General features: G+C 44.0%; 1 protein-coding gene across 1 annotated transcript in view; it reads right to left on the reverse strand.

Annotated features, from left to right (window-relative positions):
* The window catches only part of TRPC5 (transient receptor potential cation channel subfamily C member 5), a 166,633-nt gene that overhangs the window by 15,008 nt on the left and 129,593 nt on the right, over positions 1–22,032 (reverse strand). Inside the window, exon 7 of the mRNA XM_035112475.3 lies at positions 14,548–14,743. Coding sequence (XP_034968366.1) covers positions 14,548–14,743 — 196 coding nt within the window. The remainder of the gene's footprint in view (positions 1–14,547; positions 14,744–22,032) is intronic.

A 22,032-nucleotide genomic window follows, 5' to 3' on the forward strand; every position in this document is an offset into this window, starting at 1 on the left:
TCCAATCTTTACTTCCCTTTATTACCGATGCACATGTTAACAATGACAAAACACTGCAAAAAAGCAATCTTGAGGTGACAGTACAGATGGCTATAAGATGATTAGTTTTTCTAATGTGTGTGGATAAACACCACATGCAAAACATCTTGAAGCATCTGTACAGACACTGTGTACATACATACATATAGTGTTGCAGTGTTGCATGTGTGCTCAACCCTTTCATTTGCATTATCCTTCCACTAGGAGTGGTAAATTCTGTGGTGCAGATGGTTCTCATAACAGCTTCCACAGCATGGGAGAATGGGAGAATACAACTCCCTCCTAAGACAGAAATAAACTTCTGAACAATGCTAAATTATGGCTGTTATTACTGTCAATTACCTGCCCTTCGCCCTAAGGCCCCAGGGCATGTTGCAACATTAAACATTGCTGTTACAGTAAGATGTACCCCATCCTCTCAAATGCATTATATGTCCTATATCAGCGGTTGGTGTTTTGAATTGCTCCCAGTCATTGTATGCAATCCTTGGATTAATTTCATGCAGGTGGAAAAAGAGGGGAAAGGAGGTGACAGAGAAAGAGTGGGAGAAGGGCTAGCCGAGGGGGGGGGAGAAGGAGCCCACACATGACTGGCTCTTGCCCTACTCACTCTCAGCCCTTGGCCCCAACTGATGGCCCCAAGGGACTGTCGTTATCAATAGGGGGGAAAGTTACCCCATCCCTTCCATAGTTCATGTGTTTATATAGCATTCAAACATGGGCAAATACATGCTGACTTCCTTCTGTAAAGGTTGCTCGGTTTCCTGATTTTAAAAGAACAACAACCATTGAACCTACTGCACATATTCTGCACTATGGGCTTGTTTCCGTGGTGACATTGTCATCATCACCCCAAGGTTTGATTCTAGTGCCCTTTCTCCAAGGTCCTGCAGACCACATTCCCATTCTGTCCCATGAACATCATCACACTTCTTCCTAGCTGTCACTCAGATATTTTCATCTTAGTTCTTTCAGTAATAAACAATGGACAGTGTTAGTCAGTCTATTACATTTAAAAAAATGCACACAAAATGCTAATTTCTCCTCTGTTTTCCTTCATAGTGAAGAAACGACAGCAGAATTCACAAGACACCCTTCAGCAAATCCCTGGCTCTTAATGCTGTATTCTCTATTTGTGGTGGAATTTCCCCCATACCCTTGCTTTTGCAACTGTAGGTGTTTTTTTCGCAAAAGAATAAAGTTCATAAGAGCCAACTTGAATTGGATTTCCAAGTGTGCAAAATGTCAAACCAGCTAACGGTACCCTGATTGTCCCTGATGCTTTCAACACCTATCTCATGATTTGTCCTTGAAGGCCAACCTAGAAAGGATGCCCGGAGACCCACAGTTCATCTCACATGATTTGTCTTAATGGTTTCTTACTTGTTCAAATGCCATTGTCAAGAGGCAGGGGGCTAGAAATCCGGAGTGGCTGTAAGGAGGGGGAATACTTAAACCTTTCCCTGCAGGTGATTTCCCCTTCTCAAAGTGCCCTCTCAAACTGTTTTTCCCCTTGCAGGGGAAAAGATATTGAGTCCAGGTATCTTTTCTGCCTGCGGGTAGATAAAGATTATTTGCAAATTTGTATTGGCAATGGCCATCCAAAGCCTCAGACAGTGTCATGAGCCCTGTGGAGATATCATGAAAGGAATAGTCAGATCCTGAGGCAGAGTGGGAGGAGATCAGGTAGTTGCAACTGGACATCCCCTGGAGGGTCTAAGCAGGTGGGCAGAAAGGCATCCCCCCCTTGTGTTACTGGACACCTCATCAGGTACCTCCTAAGTGGAGCTGCCATGGTTTCCTCCTCCTGTCTGTAAGGAGTCTCCACCTTCTGGGAAGGCACCTGAGAATAAGTTGGATACTGAGTCAGCACTGACTCCACCTCCATCTCCAAGGACCGTGCTGGTGTGAACTTCCATAGCTGCCAAGTTATCCCTTTTTTAAAGGGATTTTCCATTATGCTGAATAGGCTTCCTCACGAGAAAAGGGAAAACTTGGCAGCTATGGTGTGAACAAATCTCACAGGCCCAACCCACTTACAGGGATGCCCATTTGCTTTCCCAGTCTCAAGACAACTGCCACGCTAAGGCTTGTGCCCACCCACTTCTTCAAATAAAAGAGCCAGGAGCATTACTGGAACAAGATCTCATCTTGTGCTCAGCCATGCAATTCACCTGCTGTGCCCTCTACACTGCCTATGTACCACTCAGATATACATATTAAAGATATGGGCTGAAACAGGAAGTCAAGTTCAAGTTCTCTAGCTGTGAGGACCAGATTAGGCAGGGGTCTTTTCTGAGTACCTGAGACACTCTGGGCTTTTGGATGGATCTTAAGGTGCACAACCATTGTACCTTGAGCCTTTGCCATGAGAGCCACAGAACCACTTCAGTCACAGGTTAGCGCCAAAGGGGACTAAAGCCTATGCAAATAATTCCATGGGGGGATATTTGTATGTATAGATGTTCTTACTTCCCAAAAATTAAGCCAGGTGCCACCTGGAAGTATTATTAGCACATGCACCCCCATTCTTGCACACAGCAATGATAATAGTAATGGTTCGGTTGATAAGTACTTTACATAAATGCATCTCTTGCTTTGGAGGGAATTGTAGGTTGTTGAATGGGAATGGGTTGTTGAATGGGAAGGGGTGGTAGGGATGTAAAAGAAATCCCATTCTGTATTGATTGCATGCAGCACTGTTTCCATTCTTCCAGTTCGACTTCTGCTAAAATCTACATTATTCATATCATGGTCTGCTGCGGTGAAATTATGGAGCATACGGAATTCATTATACAAATTATGTAAATTACCCCACCCCATTCATTTTAATGCAGAGAAAATGCAATGCAAAAGGAGAAAAAACATAATCAATCCTGTATTGTTTGTGGACTGAAAGCAAAAACAACAGCAAATATTAATTTTATTCACTGAATTGATTCCCATTCCTGACAATTTCTGCTCCCATTTCTGTTTTCATGGAATTCTCCAACATTCCAAAGTGTGGCACCCTCAAAATAAGAAAGGAGGGATGTTTGATATCTGAATTTTAGTTTGTAAAAATAACAGGAAGATCAGTGCTGCCCATTTTGTAAGGATTTTGAATGTTTTGTAAATTATTGTCCACATGTTGTATTTTGTAGCCTTTCCAGTTCTCTTGGGCTTTAGTTCCCCAACTTCTTGTCTATATGCATTCTGTAGTTGAATATTAAGGTTATGAAAAGCATGAAAAGCAAAACAAGCCCCCCCCCAACCCCCAGTAGAGATGAAGGACAATATGTAGCAATTCAAATTTTAATGTGACCCCAACAAATTTGCACTTCCTGAACCAATATGAAGAGCAAAACACAGCTATTGTTTAAAATTAGCACTTCCCTGAATTTTGCCATGCAGTCTGCTAATGAAAAAATGTGGACACAAATGTAGTAAGGGGAAATGCATTGATTAGTGAAAGTAACATGCAAAAACTCATTCTATTAGGGCTTGCAAAATGTGTATACTGTGTTAATTGAATGAAAGGTGTTTCTTGATAGAAATGTAATTAAAATGCATACAAATATTTGAGTATATTTTTTTAAAAGGCAAACTGCTGTGTGAATGCCTTGAACTGAATGGAACCTAATGAAATGAAATGAAAACCAGAGAGAAGTCAAAACTGACAGATTCATCCATTTGTAGCCAAAGATCCCATGAAATGAAACAACGACAGCTAATGAGGACCTCTGGTAGAAGGCACGTGTGTAGAATAGAGCAGGATTTTTAAAAATCTCTTCTGTTAGATTGCCTGATATGAGAAGCCTGGAGTGGCTCTTTGATTTGTCCGAATTCAGTTCAAATGTGTTCTGCTTTGATTGCAAAATCCAGATAAATCAGAGCACCGTGAAGGTCGCAGGTCAAAAAAAGTGGTGCTTTGAAAGCACCAGCAGGGAATTTCATATGAGAAATAGATTAGCTGAATACATCTTCTCTATATCACTGTACCTTCTCTGTCAGATAAGACTGTCCATTCATTCTAGCATATTCCTGATAGTAGTTTGCCCATAGGACCATCGGGGCTCAGAACTTGACCGGATCTTTCATGGGCTTTGCCCTCAGTGTCTCCAGAGAAACAATTTAAATTTCCAAAAGATGGAAGGCAAAAGGCCTATTTCCATCCTTCTTCCCCCAGTCTAGTGTTTCAAGGGAGTAGTGGCCTCCAGGTATTTATAGTGCAACTCCCATCACCCCTGACCATTGGCCATGCTGGCTGGGGCTGTTGGCATGCAGTCACATATGGGGAGTGGCTAATCTATCCTCTTTTCTAGCATCTTCCATGATCTTTCTCCTTTCCATGGGAGAGAGAGATTGAGAAGCAGACACTGATAATTACATATTGAAAATGCATGAGAGTTAAGGCAGTTATACTGCACTGAACAGATCATGCCCTTACTCCAGACTTCCTTTTGTGCCGTGTTTTTAGGCACAGGCCCACCCTTTAAAGGGCTGTGTTTGAGCAGTTCTCTCATTTTTTTTTTTTTGCCCCCGTGCTTTCCTTCGGAAACCCACTTTTTACCACTGAATCAGAGCAAAGGGTAATCTGTTGAAAACAGGAATTGCTGTTTGTTCCGATTCAGCGTTAAAGAGTGGGTTTTCGAGGGGAAAGTGCTGGGACAAAAAAAGTGCGGATGAGCCTTCAGATTTCACAACTGGAGGAAGCAATCCTTCTGAATGCCAGTTGATGGAAACCACAGGAAAGGAGAGTGCTCTTGTGTTCAGGTCCTGCTTGGGGCTTCCCATAAACATTTGTTTGGCCACTGTGAGAGCAGGATGATGGACTAGATGGACCATTGACCTGATCCAGCAGGCTCTTCTTCTGAGTCTTATTGCAAACTGCCAGGTCTTTTGTTTCCCTGAACATTGTGGCCATCAGCTACTCAGTAGCCAGACCAAATTTTTGTAAGTGCCATTACTTCCCGAGCACCTTGATTACTGCAACCCTGATGAACATCATGAATAATAGCTGGTGCAGAGTAACACCGCTTGTCAATTGTATTTTTAGCATTTCTTTTAAGCATTTGGCCACTTTCCCAGGCGAATCTCTTTAATTATATAGATCTGATTTTCAGGGTTAGGAGAGAAGGAAGGGAAGGTTGTGAAGGAAAATGCAAGCATGAAGGAGGAGCTGGCTTGCCTTCTATATCTTATTTTGCTCAATTAATTCAGCCGCAAGAGAGAACGTTAATTTTGCTTGTCAGGTCTGACTTGAGGATGAGAGGATGCACTAGGCTGCTGTCTCTGTTGCTTCCTCTGGCTACGTTGGCTTCCACTGTGTCATTAAAGGGGCCTCTTGGGATGCCATTTTGCCTGTCACTTGGCAAATAAGCTATGCAAGCAGGTTGGGCCCATCTCACACAGGAGGGGAGGAAATCACCCTCAATAACTGGGAGAGGAAATTTATTGCTACAAGCACAAATGGCAGAAGAAGAGCTATCAGTGAGTTTCCATTAATTTTCAACCTTAATTCTGGGACTGAGGCATGTGTTGGTAAGGATGAGCAAATCTTGGTCAATACTGGTTCCTGTAATGAGTATAACAATCACATTCATTAGAGATTTATGGTATGAATGAAGGAATGAGTGTAGGCCTGTTTTTAGGCTGAAGAACACCACTCTAAAATGGAGTCTCATTAAGACTTGTGGGAGTGATAAGGTTGGCAAGTGAAGTGAGGAAGAAGTGCTGAGCTCATGAGATTTGAGGTACAAACAGGCTGATAACAAAGGACGGGTGTTGTGCAAGATTGACTAATGAGGATGTGATGAACTCTAGAACGTGATGAACAACTATGACAAGGAACAGATGGTGGTGAATCACCAGAGCTGGAATGTCTGATTGAAAGTCTATAAAGAAGGGACTTTCCAGTCGAAAGGTGTGCCATGTTCCCAGCACTGCAACGCCTGCCACCTGTCCTCTTGTCATGGTCTGATCAGCTACTGGTGTAGAGTTGGTGAGTATGACTGAGAATGTGTGTGTGCATGTGCTAGGGAATGCGATTTTAATGTATACAATAAAAATGTTTTGCTGAGTTGCAACTCTCTGGGTCTAATTTTCCTTTCTCCTAAAGAACCAGCTAAAAATGGATCAAAAGAACCTCTTATTTGTAACATTTCTCTCAGTTCTTCATTGTTCCAGTTTTAAGTTTTGTTTTCCACAACAGTTGGCAATTAAAAAGAAGTCATCATAAAAATTCATCAGCATTTTAGGGTGAACTTCTCTCACTATCTTTTCTTGTTCTTCATCTTTTTCCCCAATAGTGGGTCCAACTGTCAAGAATGTGGTTTCTGCTCGTGCTGTAGAGGGAAGTGAGGGGCAGATGGGGCTTGTCAACCTGGGAAGGTAACTCATCTAGGAGAAGGAAAACTCTGATCCTTAACCTCAGCTGCCTTGTTAAAAGGCTATGGAGCACATTGCTAAAGCATTGAAGACCGATGCTATTTTCTGGTGGGATTCAATCGTGTACTGACAAATTCAGGTTGTACAATTAACATTGATTTAGGGCTCTTGCACAACAAACCCTGCTTCCCCCTAAAACTGGACTTTTGCAAGAAGGAAAGTGGAAGGGGGAAAGTACTGGAAACACAGCATTGTATAACTTCTCTGCAAATCCCCAGAGGAGTGCCATTAGCTGTCTCCCATGTTACAGGGGCCTGACTAGGCTCAACTTAGAAGTTGGGCACTTAGTGTCACTGGTCCCACACTGTTGAATGCTCTCTTCCAGCAGAGGTGCAGCAAGCAACAACACCTGGAGGGCGCCTTCTATGCAGGGATGTGCTAGTGATGGACTCTTGGCACTCACCTTCCCCTCCCCCCTCCCCTTTCCCAGAGCAGGTGACAACTGTTGCCATTCTTCACCCCCACTTGCTCTTCTGCTTGTTTGCCCACCACTTTGCTGGGGAATTGAATAGGCAGCAAAAACAGTAAAGGGTGTGTAGAGCATCTGCTATGCATGTATGTTCAATCACTGACATTGCCAGGTTGGGTTTCAAATGTCTCATCTCCGAGACCTTGGAAAGTTACTGCAAACCAGTGTAGACCAGCCTTTCCTGGCCTGGTGACATCCAGATGTTATGGACTACAGCCTCCCCCTGCTGGGGTTGGTGAGAGTAGTTGCCCAGGGCATCTGGAGGGCACCAAGTTGGGGGAGGCTGGTGGAGGCAATATTGAGCTAGAAGCATCAATGATCTGACTCAGTATAAAAGTAACTTTCTATGCTCTTGTTCTGAAAGTGAGGAGGCGGCAATGCTATGGTGTGTGCATGTTGGGGTTGGACAGGGGCGGGGAAAATGAGGTTAGGGACCTACTGAAGGCTTCTTGCTTGAGGTACTTCATAACCTGGAAACAATGCCAAATATTAATAAAAATACAACTGGCCACTTGTGATAAAAGAGTTGGAGAGAGGCAGAGAGAGAACCCATATTTGCTTATCCCTGTGGGGCTCAAGCAAAACACAAGTGTATAAAGTCAGAATACATCCCCTGGATGCATTTGGATGCTCAGCAAACAGCCCATGAATATTAAAAGCTCAGTTCAAGTCTACAGGTGAGATATAGTTAGGCTAAAGAGAGGAAAAGGAAAAGAAAGGAAAGAGACTGTTCTTCTTCATCACATGCATGACGTCCTCGTGCTCTCAGGGAAACAATTAAGCCTCCTTAGACTCCAGTGAGGTATGCAGAGCCAGATTGCACAGCGAGATCCTTCCATTGCTCAGGATGCCGCTTGACATGTCTTTGATGCCCCAGAGGAAATTCTGAAGGCAAATGCAGTACTCACATGTCAAAAGCATTGGTGAGTATGTGGGATATAATTATGAACTTGCTAACGATTAAAAAGAAAGAAAAAGGTTTGCCCCTTGGATAGTACCAGGAAGAATGAGGTGTGTGTGCGTCTTCAGGAGCACAAAGGGATCTAGAAGCCTCTGAACCAGTCACACATCTCTGGGCACGGATAATGAATAATACTCAACACTAGTATGGTGCTCTCATGGGTCCATAGAAATTTGTTGCAGTCCTTATCACAACCATGCATGGAAGGTCAGTTTTGTTTTCCTCACAGTGTGTGTGTGTGTGTGTGTGTGTGTGTGTGTGTGTGTGTGTGTAGTCTGAGAGAAAGAGAAAGCCTTGGCTAAGTACATGATAGAAACAGTGAGGGCCACTGACTTGGACGATTCTAAAAGAGGATTAGACAAAGTCAGGGAGGAGAAAGCTATCAACAGCTACTAGCCCTGATGGTTACATTCTACCTGTCAGATTTAGTATGCTTCTGAATATCAGTTGCTGGAAACCACATGGGCAAGGAGTGTTCTTGTGCTCGGATCCTGCTTGTGGGTTTCACACAGGCATCTGGTTTGCCACCACAGAACAGGATGCTGGACCAGAAGTGGTTTGATCCAGTAGGCTCTCCTTATGTCATTTTTGCCATTCAGAATCCACTTTTGTTGCTGTGTTATTAACCTCCATACTACAGGAATATAGTTTAAAAGTGCTTGAATATCTGCAAATATTAAAGATTTCACCAATCCAAAATAGATATTGAAAGCAAAAAGAATGTACCACTGGACATGCCCACATCCCCTACTCCAATGAGGCATTTTCAGTATCTATCTATATTTGACAGTGCCTTCCTGTACAGATATACCTAAAACATATTTTTTTTGCTGAATCAGTCTCAGTTACAAATCTAAAGCAACATTCCTTATAGTTTCTAAACATTTTTCCGTTGTTTAGCATGTACAGCATATTTTAATTCCTTATCCCGCAACTCTCCAGTTCTTGCGCACCCGCTTTACAAAGGGCAAAAAAAGTATTTATAAACAGCAGTCATGGATTTAGCTTTCTGAGAAGACAAAAAAATTCCCTCCAACAATTTAGGAGATGCCAAAGTGCTCAAATCAGACAGTTCATAAATAGACACAAACATGTGTTGTAAATGAAAACATTAACAAAGAAGAAAAGGCAGCACACTATGGAACTCACTCCTCCAGGAAGCAGTGATGGCAACCAGTTAGGATGGGTTTAAAAGAGAATTGGGCAAATTCATAATCACAGCGGCAATGTTCTACAATAGCCATCAGAGGCATTGTCCACTGAATACCAGTTCCTGGGAATCACAGGTGGGCAGAGTGCTGTTGTGTTTGTGGCCTATTTATGGGCTTCCCATGGGCATTGGTGAGAGTAGGATGAGCCACTGGCCTGATCCACCAGGCTCTTATGTTCTTAAAAGGTAAAGGTAAAGGGACCCCTGACCATTAGGTCCAGTTGTGACCGACTCTGGGGTTGCGCGCTCATCTTACATTATTGGCCGAGGGAGCCGGTATACAGCTTCCAGGTCATGTGGCCAGCATGACAAAGCCGCTTCTGGCAAACCAGAGCAGCACATGGAAACGCCATTTACCTTCCCGCTGTAGCGGTTCCTATTTATCTACTTGCATTTTGACGTGCTTTCGAACTGCTAGGTTGGCAGGAGCTGGGACCAAGCAATGGGAGCTCACCCCATCACATGTTCTTATGAGAGCCCAAATTTAGTCCCCATAGGTGCACTGCAGCAAATGTCATATTTGATGTCTTTGCAACTGAAGAAAGAAAATGCCCAACTGAATCTATTGCAGTTGGTAACACTGAAAGAAGTGCATTTTTATGAATGAGTATAGGCACACACTTAGAATTCTTGGAGTAACCAGGAGCATAGAGAACCCTTTCCCAAGTTGCCAAACCAGACATCAAAGAATAATGCCTTCAGTCTGGAGGAAGTCTTATAATTACAAGCATTGTTGCTGATGATGAGTAATAGATTCACTTGGCCATCCCTACCACATGGAGATAAATCCCACTGTGCTTTTAGACATCATGACAATTTTCATCTGTGTTCAAAATGCAAATCTATTTCTGTCATGCCTTGAAAATATTGAGATGAGGAAATCTATCCTTGCAGAAAACACTGGACCTATCCACACTTACAATTCCTCTGCTGTTTCTAGGCACTGCCTGCTCTGTGTCCTTTTTTTAGGTTCTGGAGCTTTCCCTGTGAAAAACCACTTTTTAAAGCTCGATTGGAGCAAGCGGCAAACCACAGGAAACCTGAATTTGTTCCAACTGAGTTTTAAAGAGCAAGTTTTTGCAGAGTAAGCTCAGAGCAAAGAAAACCACTCGGACACAGAGATTTTAAGTGTGCACCTGTGCCTGGAAAAAGTAGGGCAAAAGCTAGATGTGGATAAGCCCATAGTGAGGAGATATCCTGATGCTGGGATTGCTACTACAGGACTTGATCTCAGCTGATTGACTAAGCCCCTCAGTATCAGTTTATCACTGAAGCACAGCATAAGGCGGCATTTTGCTTTCTTAGCCACTGATTTCTGTATTTGAATATTGACTATATTTTGACTCTATGAGAAGAGAAGATAAATACAGGTTGGTGCAGTGAAATGCTCAATAATTACATTGCCTCAAGGTGCCCTGAAGGGAGCAGACGGCTACTGAAGTTTAAAATAGCTTTTGTCCAAAAAGGAGAGTGAGAGAAAAAATCTTGCAGTTCAGTAAGCTGCCTTTCCCCTTAAGCTAGGCAGGGGTTATGCTGCTTGCTTCTCTTATTGGGTCTTGTTCAGCCGCTCTGTGCCATCACTACAATGTGCAACCAGCAAACAGCCATCAGGTGAAAAGGTAGACAAAGATCTTAGAATGCAGAACCAAAAGACAATGGCAAAACAGGGCAGGCTTTAAATAGGGATTAAGCTTTCGAGTTCTGTTTAAAGGGAAAATATGTGCACATATTGTTGATGGCATTTGTCTCAAAGAACAATGGAGCGTGCCTCCGGAGGTGAAACCAAATTCCTGTGTTAGCAGCATCAAAGTGACCCCCTTGGTATGCACGCCTGGGCAGTGTGTATGGAGGTCCTGGGCTGCCCAGACGACAAGACCCCCTACCCTCAGCCTCACTGGGTGTGATCCAAAGGAAAGCAGAGCAATACGTTTGGCAACAGCTTAGCTGCAGGAGTTGCCAGGAGGTGGCATATAAGGTAGTATCCAACCGTCTTAGGGACTCTGGATTTGTGTAGGATTTTGTCCTTAGTCCTTTCTTCCCTTGGAAGATACCCTGCAAGGCAGCGGAGGTTTCAGATCAGGGTTTTCCTTCTTCTAGATGAACTACCTTCCCAGGTTGATGAGCTCCATCTGCCCCTCACTTCTCTCTACAGCACATGCAGAAACTGCTTTCTTGACTGTTGTGCCTGCTGTTGGTCTTGTTGGGCACTCCTGCTAATAATGCACTCAGGTCAGGATTAGTTGATAAGCTGCAGTACTCTGTTTGCCCATTATGAGGGTGGCACTGCAGAACAGGGAAGATCAGACCAAATAACTCCTTAAGTTTGCTAACTACCGTAGTGCAGGGACAGTGCCCCCAGTAAAATTGTACAGATACCACTCAGTCTACCTTGCCTGAAAGACACAGATGTGGACTGGTGCCTTTGCAGTTATCTCTTAGGTAGGGATAACATTCCATCATCACTCCACAAGGTCTAAAACCCACAGAGGCTTAATGTGTATGTTCTGTTTTATTCCAAAGAGCTTAATGATCTTTCTCCCAAGATTTAGCATCTCTTCAGGGTTGCCTGTACATCAACGTCAGGGCTATAATGAATCAGAGCCAGGTGCTCTTTCCAGGTCACTTGGAGGGATAGAGGGAGAATTGTATTTCTTTTGTCTGTTCTTGAAGTCCTGCCAGATGCCCAAAGTCACCAAGAGTACAGGATGCCTTGCCCAGTTCTGCATTTAAGGTATGCAAGCAAGCCGTCAGGCATTGAAATAAGGATGGTTTTAGGGTAGCTCTCTTGCAAGACTCATGTTCATTCCTATTCTCTAGCTTGTGGAGGAAAATGAAGTTTATCTTGCTATTCTGGAATTTCATTGGAAATTTCATAATACTGTATATAACTTTTAGCTTGTAGAAAATGCATTACAGTATCACAATATCTTAGCAATATCCTTAAAATTACCATCCTATAATGGAGTTTTGTGTTGTTATCCCCATATTGCAGAAGGAAGGCTGAGACTGAGGCTTCTCTAAAATCATCCAGTAAGGAAGAGGGAAGAGTCACACCAGGTACTTTTTGATTCTTTCTCTCTACCCAAGTGGTCACCAACATGATGCTCTCCAGATGTTGCAATTCAACTCCCCATCAGTCCCACTCAGTATTGCCAATGTTCAGGGATACCATTGGCTACCCCTGCACTAGCAGGACCTCCAGGAAGCAACTTAGTAGGTATAGAACAGGGGTTGGCAATTTTTTAAAGCCGTGGGCCGGTCCATTATCCCTCAAACCTTGTGGCAGGCCGGAGAAGCAGCACCGGGGGGTGGGGGTGGAAGAAGAGACAAGGGGGGCAAGTAGTCCTCCCCATTCCCCACCCCCAGCCACTGCACTGGGGCTGCTGCCGCCGCCGCCACTGCTTCTCGTGAGTAGGCAGAGCGAGCTCATCTGCTCTACTCTCTGGCCCACAGGAGCACCAGGGTGGTGATGGCAGAGGGAAGATGAGCGGCATGAAAGGGCTGGCTCCTGAGAGGGGCTGCTTAAAATAGTGCTCAGCCAGCTCAGCCCAGCCCTCTTCCTCCTCTTGGCAGGGCGGAGAGAAGCCAGGAGGAGGGAGGGAGGAGGCACCGCCACGGTGTGTGTGTGTGGGGGGGAAATGGAATGGCGCAAGAAAAAAAGACGTAGCCCGAATGAACAGACTCCCCACACCGATCCATGAACAGTCCGCGGGCCAGATCCTGAAGGCAATTGGGCCTGATCCAGCCCACGGGCCTTAGTTTGCTGACCCCTGGTATAGAATCTCATAATAGGGAGAAGCCTGGCATAACATATCTGTGATAACGGATTAGAAGCAAGTCTCACTGTGTTAAGTTCAAACATATTCTATTCCTCTCTAAGTGCGAATGGTGGGCAAACACAAACAAACCAGCATGTATTTTTGGTCTTGCAGTAGAAGCCCACAGCATTGACTGGCTGACCTTCTGTGATGTCATCAAGAAACACCCTCAATCCCTGGAATGAAGCCAACTGCATGCAGCTATGATTGGCTTACCTTTTATGATGTTACCAAGAAACACACACCCTTAATCCAATAAGAGGCACCAACTGCATGCAGCAGTGTTTTACTGACCTTCTGTGATCTTACCAAGAAACGAACAAGACAGTCTCAATCCCCAGAACAGAAGTGAATTGTAATCAGCACTGATTGGCAGAACTTCTGTGATGTCATGAAAAAACACCTCTTCTCAACCCCTGGTTTTGATTTCCCTTCTCCATTGTTAAATTAATACATTAATGAATGAACAGGTAAACACAAGAATATTCACGCAGTGCTGTGTGTGAAAGAGAGATAGAGAGAACTAGTAGTCTGCCTGAAGCATGGCAGACGGATGCTAAGGGGGCAGTTGAGCAGCATTCAATTCACTGGTAGGCATTTGTAATTTCTGATGCAAACCTCATCTCATACCAATGGCTGAGGTATCTACGGCAGCAAGCTCTCTTTCTCCAAGGCATTTCTCTTTGTCCATTTTTAGGAAGTGTCAAACATAAGATTGTAGAATTGGAAGGTACCCTGGGGGTCATCTAGTCCAACCCCCTGCAATGATCTGTGTCATCTGAGAACACAGCAACTGATCTGGGAATTTCCAGCATATTCTATGTGTACATTTACATACTATGAGGCAACATGAGGCAACTGCCTCAGGTGCCAGGATTCATTGTCCGCTGCTGCAGCTGCTGCTGCAACAAGAGCTGTGGCACACTCCTTGAAGGCTGGATGTGTCACCACCTCAGCAGCTCCCCACCCCTGATTCCGCCTCTACAGTGGCCTCTCAGTGAATAGGAGGTGCTGCTGATTTTCTCCCACTGCAGGAAGGAAATGGTGGGAGCTGCCCTCGGGGATTTCCTGGGCTCTGTACTGGCCCTGCATTATTCAGAGTGCCCTGTGATGGCCTTTGATTCCCACTTCAACTGCCAAGTAAGGTTGATTTGACACCCTCCTGCCACGTTCCTGATGTAGATCTCCACTCACTCCTTCTTCCCTGGTGGGGCGGGGAGCACCATTTTTGTGGTTTGTTTCAGGTACCAACATGTCTTGGGCCAGCCCTGCATACATTTAACTATGAGGTCCTGTTCGACTTTTTGCTTTTGGCCAGAAGAAGGTGGGGTCATAAGTCGTTCTCATCTTCAGCTTGCAACAGCAATCCATGTTACTCTTTGCTTCAGAAGTCAGGTGATTCTCAAGGGTCAATTGCTCAATGTTACAAAGGGAGGGATATAAAGAATCCAGACTTTCATGTTTCCCTAAGGGTGACTTTTCTGCCTCCAACCTGCAGCTGAAGTTTCTTGGGTGCCAGGCAGAATCTCACTTTTCTGTCCCTCTTCCACACAGGCACACGTATATACACAAAATGCATATTTCAAAGAAAATAATAAAGAAAGTCCATCAGTTGACTTACTGCTATGAGCTGGTAGGAGTTATTCATCATTGCTATGAGCATATTTAGCAAGACCACTAGGGAGATGACGTTGTACGTGCCAAACATGGTGGCCCCAACAAATTCTGTGAATTCATGCCTGGCTTTCACATTAGTGACGTAGAGGTTCAGCAGACCAAACACAGACCAAAAGAGTGACTGTAGAGTTTCAAAGAGCCTGCAAAAGAGGAATGCCACATTTGTCATTGCTGGTTGGACATTTAAAGCCTTCGTTTATTTTAAGTACACAGAGAGAGGCATGCTAAGGATCAAAGCTGTTGCCTTCGAGAATACTCCAGATGTTTTAAAGCAGGGATGGCAGAATCCAGGGCGCCCCAGATGTTGTTGAATGCCAACTCCGAGATCCTCAATTTTTCATATAATTAATCAAACACACCTGACAAATTAATTTAAACACACCTGACAATCAGAGGTGTATCTCACCTCCCTTGTGCCCTTGGCAAGGAGATGTATTTGTTCCACCGCCCGAACAGTGGAGGAGCGACCAGGTCAGGATTCTAGCCACTTTGTGCCAGAGTAGAGAGGCATGGTTTTTGCACCCACCCACCCCGAGTTTGCACCCTTGGCAGGAGCTAACCTCACCAACCCCTAAGTACACCCGATGCATGCAAAGTTCGAGGAGACTGGAGCCACCACATTCCATGTATAAATTCATTTAAAACAAAGTTCTCCTCCATCCTTGTCCTTATGTGATAACCAGATATTTTACCTTCTTTCCCCAAGACCCATGGAAAAATATGCAAATTGCCAGCCTGTCCCTTCTCTACTTCTTCCTTTGTCCATTATTCAGAAGAGCTCCCAATGTTTTTATTTAAAAGCAGCTGCAGAATAGGGGTTCCAAAGTCTATCAGAGAAGCGGTGCTGCGGTGGGTAGGTTAGTCCTTTTCCCAACTGATGCGTTTTTGTTTTTATTATTATTACTTATTACATTTGCATACCGCCCTATGCCCATAGACACAAAAAATACAATATAAAACCACAAAATACATAATAAAAATATAAACAAATACAACCCAATAATCCCTTTTTCCACAACACATTTTGAAAGAACATTGGATCATGTCCATCAGCCAAAGGCCTGGTTAAAGAGGAACGTTCTTGCCTGGCGCCTCTAGGTGTATAATGAAGGCACCATCTGAACCTCCCTGGGGAGAGTATGTTGCAAATCAGAAGCCACTGCAGAAAAGGTCCGTTCTCATGTTGCCACCCTTTGGTCCTCTTGTGGAGGAGGTACACAAAGAATATATTCCCCTGTTCTCCTTCTTAATGCTGAAATATCCCCCTGTAGCTTCACAGAGAGGGCTGTTTTTGATCAAGAAAACGGTATGTGGGGTGGGGGAGAGTTATGTGCTCCTCCCCCAGTGCCACTGCTATAAACATATTCAGACTTTTCCCTCACCTCTGCTTTAAGGCGGGGGGGGGGGGGAGATCCTATCACTGTGCTGCACTATGAACTTGGCAGAATGTATTTCTCCACTACCTGCTGGCCTGCGATTTGAAATCAATAGGGGAAGAACAATTTGTGGTTCCATCACCAGCTATGGCTTGTGAGGTGGTTACCCAAGACAGGGCCTTCTCAATTGGTGGCACCCCAATTGTGATCCTCATCGCCATCATGTTATTATTTGTCAGATTTGTATATCACTGTATACCCATGGATCTCAAGGTAGTTCACAACATAAAACCACAATATAAAACTACAAAATACATAATAAAAATAAGAACAAAATGACCCAATAACACCCCCCCTTCCACAATACATTTAAAAGGGCATTGGATGTCAATCAGCCCAAAGCCTGGTTTAAAAGGAACATTTTTACCTGGCGCCTAAAGGTGTATTCATAACATAGCTGCCAAGTTCTCCCTTTTTTTTAAGGGATTTTCCCTTATGCTGAATAGGCTTCCTCGCGAGAAAAGGGAAAACTTGGCAGCTATGATTTATAACAAAGGCACCAGCCAAACCTCCCTGGGGAGAGTATTCCATGAACGGGGAGGTGTTGCAGAAAAGTCCTGTTCTCGTGTTGCCATCCTATGGACCTTTCATGGGGGAGGCACATGAAGAAGGGCCTCAGGTGGTTATCTCAAGGCCCAGGTAGGTTCATATGGAGAGTGGTGGTCTTTGTTGAGGTGTTGCGGTCCTGAGCTGTTCATCTGAGGCCCTTCATCACATGCCTCCTCCCAAGAAAGATCTGCAGCGTGGCAACACAAGACTTGGCCTTTTCTGCAGTTGCTCCCTGTTTGTGGAATGCTTTCCCCAGGGAGGGTCACCTGGCACCTGCAGTACATATCTTAAGGTGCCAAATGAAAATGTTTCTCTTTAACCAGACCTTTGACTTCAGCTGATTAACATTCTATATCGTTTTTAATGTGGTTTTTTTTTGTGGGAGGGGGGAATATTGGTTTGTTTTTTATTATGTAATTTTTGTTCCCTAGGGAGCTGTATTTGTCCCCCACATTGATAATCTTCAGACATCAATTAAACTGATGCCTATTTGTCCAGACTTCTTGTATGTAAGTATCTCGTAGGATCCAGCAGATGGTAGGGTGGATTTCTATGCTAATTTGGGTTTATTGCTTTCGATAGGCAGTTTTTAGACATTTTGACCTGTTGATAGGTGATCTTTTCATTTTAGCATTGGTGTGTGCACTAAACTGTCCTGTAGGGTGCAAATACAAACAATAATAGCAATAATCTGTTTTGATCTGTATATTTGGAATTTTTGTTTTAAAAATGAAGTTTTTCATTGTTTTCATTTGATGCTTTTTGATGTTTTATTATAGTGTTGCTGTGCACTGTACTACCCTGGGCTGCTATGGGAGGAAGGGCAGTAAAGAAATAACAACAACAGCTACAATAATAATGTGCAGTTTGGCCCTTAGCTTAACACTTGGAAAATGGGAAAATTTGGCCTAAATTTGACAAAACGCAAGTACATTTCAAGGAGTTCACAGCAGATCTATTTAGCTAGCACAGGAACTACAGACTAAACTTCCAGTAGCCGGGGGGGGGGGGGGAATCAAACTGCAGCTGCCTTCTAAAGATACCCAGAGCAAAGTGACTGTCAGATCTCATTTCAATAGCACAGTTAGCTTCTACTTTTTACTGGCTTTGGAACAAAACCCATTCCAGTTATCCGTCACACTTCACACACAAAAATGGTGTGAAGGGAAAGGCAGGCTCTTCCTTCCTATTACCAGGGATGGCACTACCAAAAAAGGAAGGTGGAGGGAAAGAAGAGAGAGGTTAAAGTAGGTTTGAAGGAGTACACCCTGCTGTGCATAGGAAAACTATGATGGAAATAATGTTCTGGAAAAGGAAGAGTAATTTTTTCCAGAGGGGATGCTTGCCCATTCTTGCCTGCTACTGCCACCAACCTATGACAGCAATCAATGACTGGAAGTACATCAGCAAGGGCACATTTTAATCCTACCATACCTTTACCCATGTCCCTGTGTTGTTGGAATGTGCAGTTCCCCACTGTCTCGCTGCCAATGGATGCAGAGAGGATGCATAGTGCTCTAATGGGTTAAGTGCGTTGACGATGGCCACAGGGTAATGTTTTCAGCCAATGGAAGCAGGGAGACACACAGCACTTTAGTGAGTTAAGAGCTGTTCTTTAAGTTGTAGGTATCCAAGGGGAGATTAAATGTGACCAGTCCCCTACTTCTCCTGCCAATGGAAGGAAGGAGGCATGCAGCACCGTCCTGTTCTTTATGCAGTTGATGAGCAAGAGGAGGCTATATGTTGTAATTTTCAGCAGTCCCCTACTTCCTCTCTGCCAATGGATGCAGCACTATTATGGGTTAAACCAGCCTCCACTGGCCTAGTGCCTGCCAGAAGTTTTGGACTACAGTTCCCACCAGGGCTGATGGGAGTTTTTTCTTTCCTTTCTTTCTTGTTTAGTTTCTGCTTTTTATTGTATGTTGAAAAGTTTTAATTAAACTATAAATGAATGAATGAATGAATGAATGAATGAATGAATGAATAACTAACTGGAGGGCATCAGGTTGGCAAAAACTGGCTTAAGCATTGCCCTTCATTGTGGATGGCCAGGGGAAGATTAGATGTGACATTATAGCTTTCTGCAGTCCCTGTGTGTTTAATGTTCTGACCCACAGCTCTGTTGCAAATATATTTTGCAGATGGCCTATCAAAGCAAGGGAGAATTTGCCAAGAACAGGAAAGCCAGACCATAAAGCTAGATTTATTAATGGTTTGACCTCCTGCTTGTCACGACAGAATATTACTGTTCCAGGAGGTGGATCTCTCCAGAAAAAAAGGGGGGGGGAAAAGGATTAAGACTATCCTTCAGGAAGCAATAACAAAGAGTACGACGGTGTCCTATTTTAAACAAGTTGTGCAAACAGGAACAAGAGCCCTTGCCTGAGTCTCTTATAGAACTAGAGCTTATTAGCTGCTACTCTTCAGATCCAAGAGGAGTCAACGGAAGCCGCTCAGCTGCATTCTTCCATTAAGGGTGACTTAAATGCAGCAAACTCAAAGTGGCATTGGGGGCCGATTGCAAACCCATTGCAATGCCGCTCCTTCACACCGGCCCACAGATATAATTTCTTATTTTGCAGGCTGCCCGTTCTTAGCAAGTTATTCATGCTGAGCATCTGTTCGAAGAGCCAAATGTCACTTGGCACCAGGGGTGTTAATAATGACTGTTTCAGCTTTTAAGACAAGGTAGAGTGAGCTTCTGAAGCGAGGCTCCAACAAAAATGCAATTGCCGCGCTCTCTCCTCGCCTGTAAAGAGACTACCACTCTAATGGTCTCCCCCTGCTGCTTCTTTGTTTCCTACAAATCTCCCCCCCTCCCCAGAGTCTGAGCCCCCTCACATTGCCTTATGCGGCAGTTTTCCTGTGTTTGCGGAGTTGGCTTGTGAGTGTTCAAAGGCTGTCGTCAAGTCATTGAGTGTTGTTGCTGTCAAGCGGTTCACCGTACATTTTCTTAAGCTCTTTATTGTGTGTTGACGCCCTTCTTGGAGATACGAAAATGGCTTTTTATAGTTATAATGAAATGTCAGGATTCAAGCCGTGTGGCTCCATGGCAGCACAGTACAAGAGTTCATGGTACATCTTCTCCAGAAACATAGGTCTCCAGGAAGATCGCTGGAGTACAGAAAACTCAAATGCCGACGGGCTGCCTTCAGCACAACAAGACCAATATAGGCTTTTGAGACAGAGATACTGTAATCTATCAACTGAATGCATAAACTCTAAGCTGCATATCCCTGTTTAAAATCTGTGCTCAGCCATTGATTCAATGGGCGGCCTTAAGCAAGCCACTATCTATCCCGCTGCCCCAGCTCCTGTCTGTAATGTGAAGATAATGCTTCTAGTCTGGTGTTATAAGGTTGGCTGTCTTGATTAGCCTGAATGGGCCTATTGCCATTTTGCCTGACAAACATGATGGGTGACAAGGGACTTATCAAGAGAGATGGATGTTCCCTGATGGCTCTAGCCTTTGGAAGATGATGCTGTCTGTAAGGAGGGACAGAGAGCAATCAAGGAGGGAGATTGCTTGAATTTATGCAGTGAAAGAAGGCTGAGAGTTTTCAGCTGGTGTTGGCTAAAACTGAACCCAGTATTGTTCGGCTGCAGCTCTTTGGGAATCTGATGTTGGATTAGTGGTTGTGTTGCTTGTTTTTGGGAGCCCACTTGCTTCCAATTGGTTCTGTTTTTATGTTTGCAAATACCTAGTGATTATGAAGGCAACTCTCATCCAAAGGAAACAAAACTCCGAAGCACTACCTCTGAATTTTTAAACTTGAATAGGGAAGTGTGGAGTGCATAACACTACCATACTGTGTTGTTGCATAACACTACCATACTGTGTTGTTATAAGGATAACCCAAAATGCATGTAAAGCACTTAGGAGGACAAGAACTAGACGAATGCTGCTGTGAGCGATGGTGATTAAGATAATGATGATGCATCTGTGTGGTTCTAAAATTTCAGAGCTAGGTAATCAGTTTATGGCATGGCAATGATGGATAAATGGCTCTACTGGGGGGGAGTGGGGATCAGTATCCCTGTGAATATGACCACTTGCCACCTTTTGCCTTCCTGGCTGGTAGCACTGGTGTGTGGTCACTACTGCAGGTGCAACTACTGATTGATGGAGCAAGATTTCTGCAATTTACCTTTAAAAGTTTGCATAAATGAAGCTCTTACAGCAAGCTCTGCTTAGGACAGAGATTGGTTGCATTATGGAGTTCCCAACTGGAAACTCTGTACTGCAACCAATCCCAACATGGCTTGCTGTCAGCATCTTACATGCCAAAGAACACACTTTAAGGATCCCAACTGTTCCTTTTCGGTACAGATAAGATGTTGGCAGTGGGGCAAGTGCCACTGTTTGGAGGAAATAACCCCAATTGATCCTAATTTGACCCACTGACCAGAGGTTCCCGACCACTTTCTTAAAGGAAGTAACAGGGAGCTAAAAGAAGGTAAAACCTGGATAAGTAATGTGAATGGGGCAATTAGAAAATACGGGTGGCATGCTTGGAATTGTGTGTGTGTACAAATGGCAGCAGAAGCCATTGTAGAGTGAAAGTTATTAAATGATTTTTTTATTAACAAGTTTCACAAGCATTGTGGCCTTTCCCCAGTTCTTCAGCCTTTGAAGCCTTCCACAAAATGTTTCTGAAGAATATTATGATCCATGGTTCTGAAAAGTATATGGCTATATTCCCTGACTATTCCTTGGGCCCCAGTACTCTATATAAATCTAGTATAATAAAATAAAATAAAATAATCACATAATCATACTCCAGAACTCAAAAGTTGGCAATCCTATTGAGGATTGTGAGATGGTGAAAATATTTAAATATCAAATTTGGGGTTTCATAGCTTTTACTTTGGGGAATCAAGCAGCCTGGTCAAGAAATGGGGATTTCAAGAACAGAAACAGCATTAATAAATCAAACATTCTTGGATTTTCAAGTGTGGGGCCTCATGAACAGGGAATTGAGAGATGCTTCTGCAAGTCATGAGTTACAAGGCCTGGGTTCTTTAACTCTGGCTTTACTCCCTGCCGCCACCTGGAAAACTCTTGGGAATTAGATGCTTCCAGTAGGGCTGTATAACAGATTAGGATGAGGTCCTAGCCAAATTGGGCTAATTTGGAGGGCTCCAGGCACCAACTGATTTGGGTTGAGACAGTCCTATATCACTACAGGCTGTGTTGGGTGGCCCAGAGAGATCTAGGGTTTTCAGGGAGGCCAAGGTTTTAGGCAGAGATGGGAAGGAGAAACCATGAAATGGAAGGGCCTACCAAGTTGGGTTAAGATAAGGGTGGGGGCAACCCAACCTTCCCTTTCTGTCAGTCCCCTCCTTCTTCCTGCCCCCTGAAGCAGCACCACACAAGACTGAATCCTCACATTTCAATTTGTGCGGTGCCAGTTGCTGTTCCTTCACAAATGCCTTCCTTGCAT

Source organism: Zootoca vivipara, chromosome Z2, assembly GCF_965207765.1.
Source record: "Zootoca vivipara chromosome Z2, rZooViv2.hap1.1, whole genome shotgun sequence".
In the NCBI taxonomy this organism is placed as follows: Eukaryota; Metazoa; Chordata; class Lepidosauria; order Squamata; family Lacertidae; genus Zootoca; species Zootoca vivipara.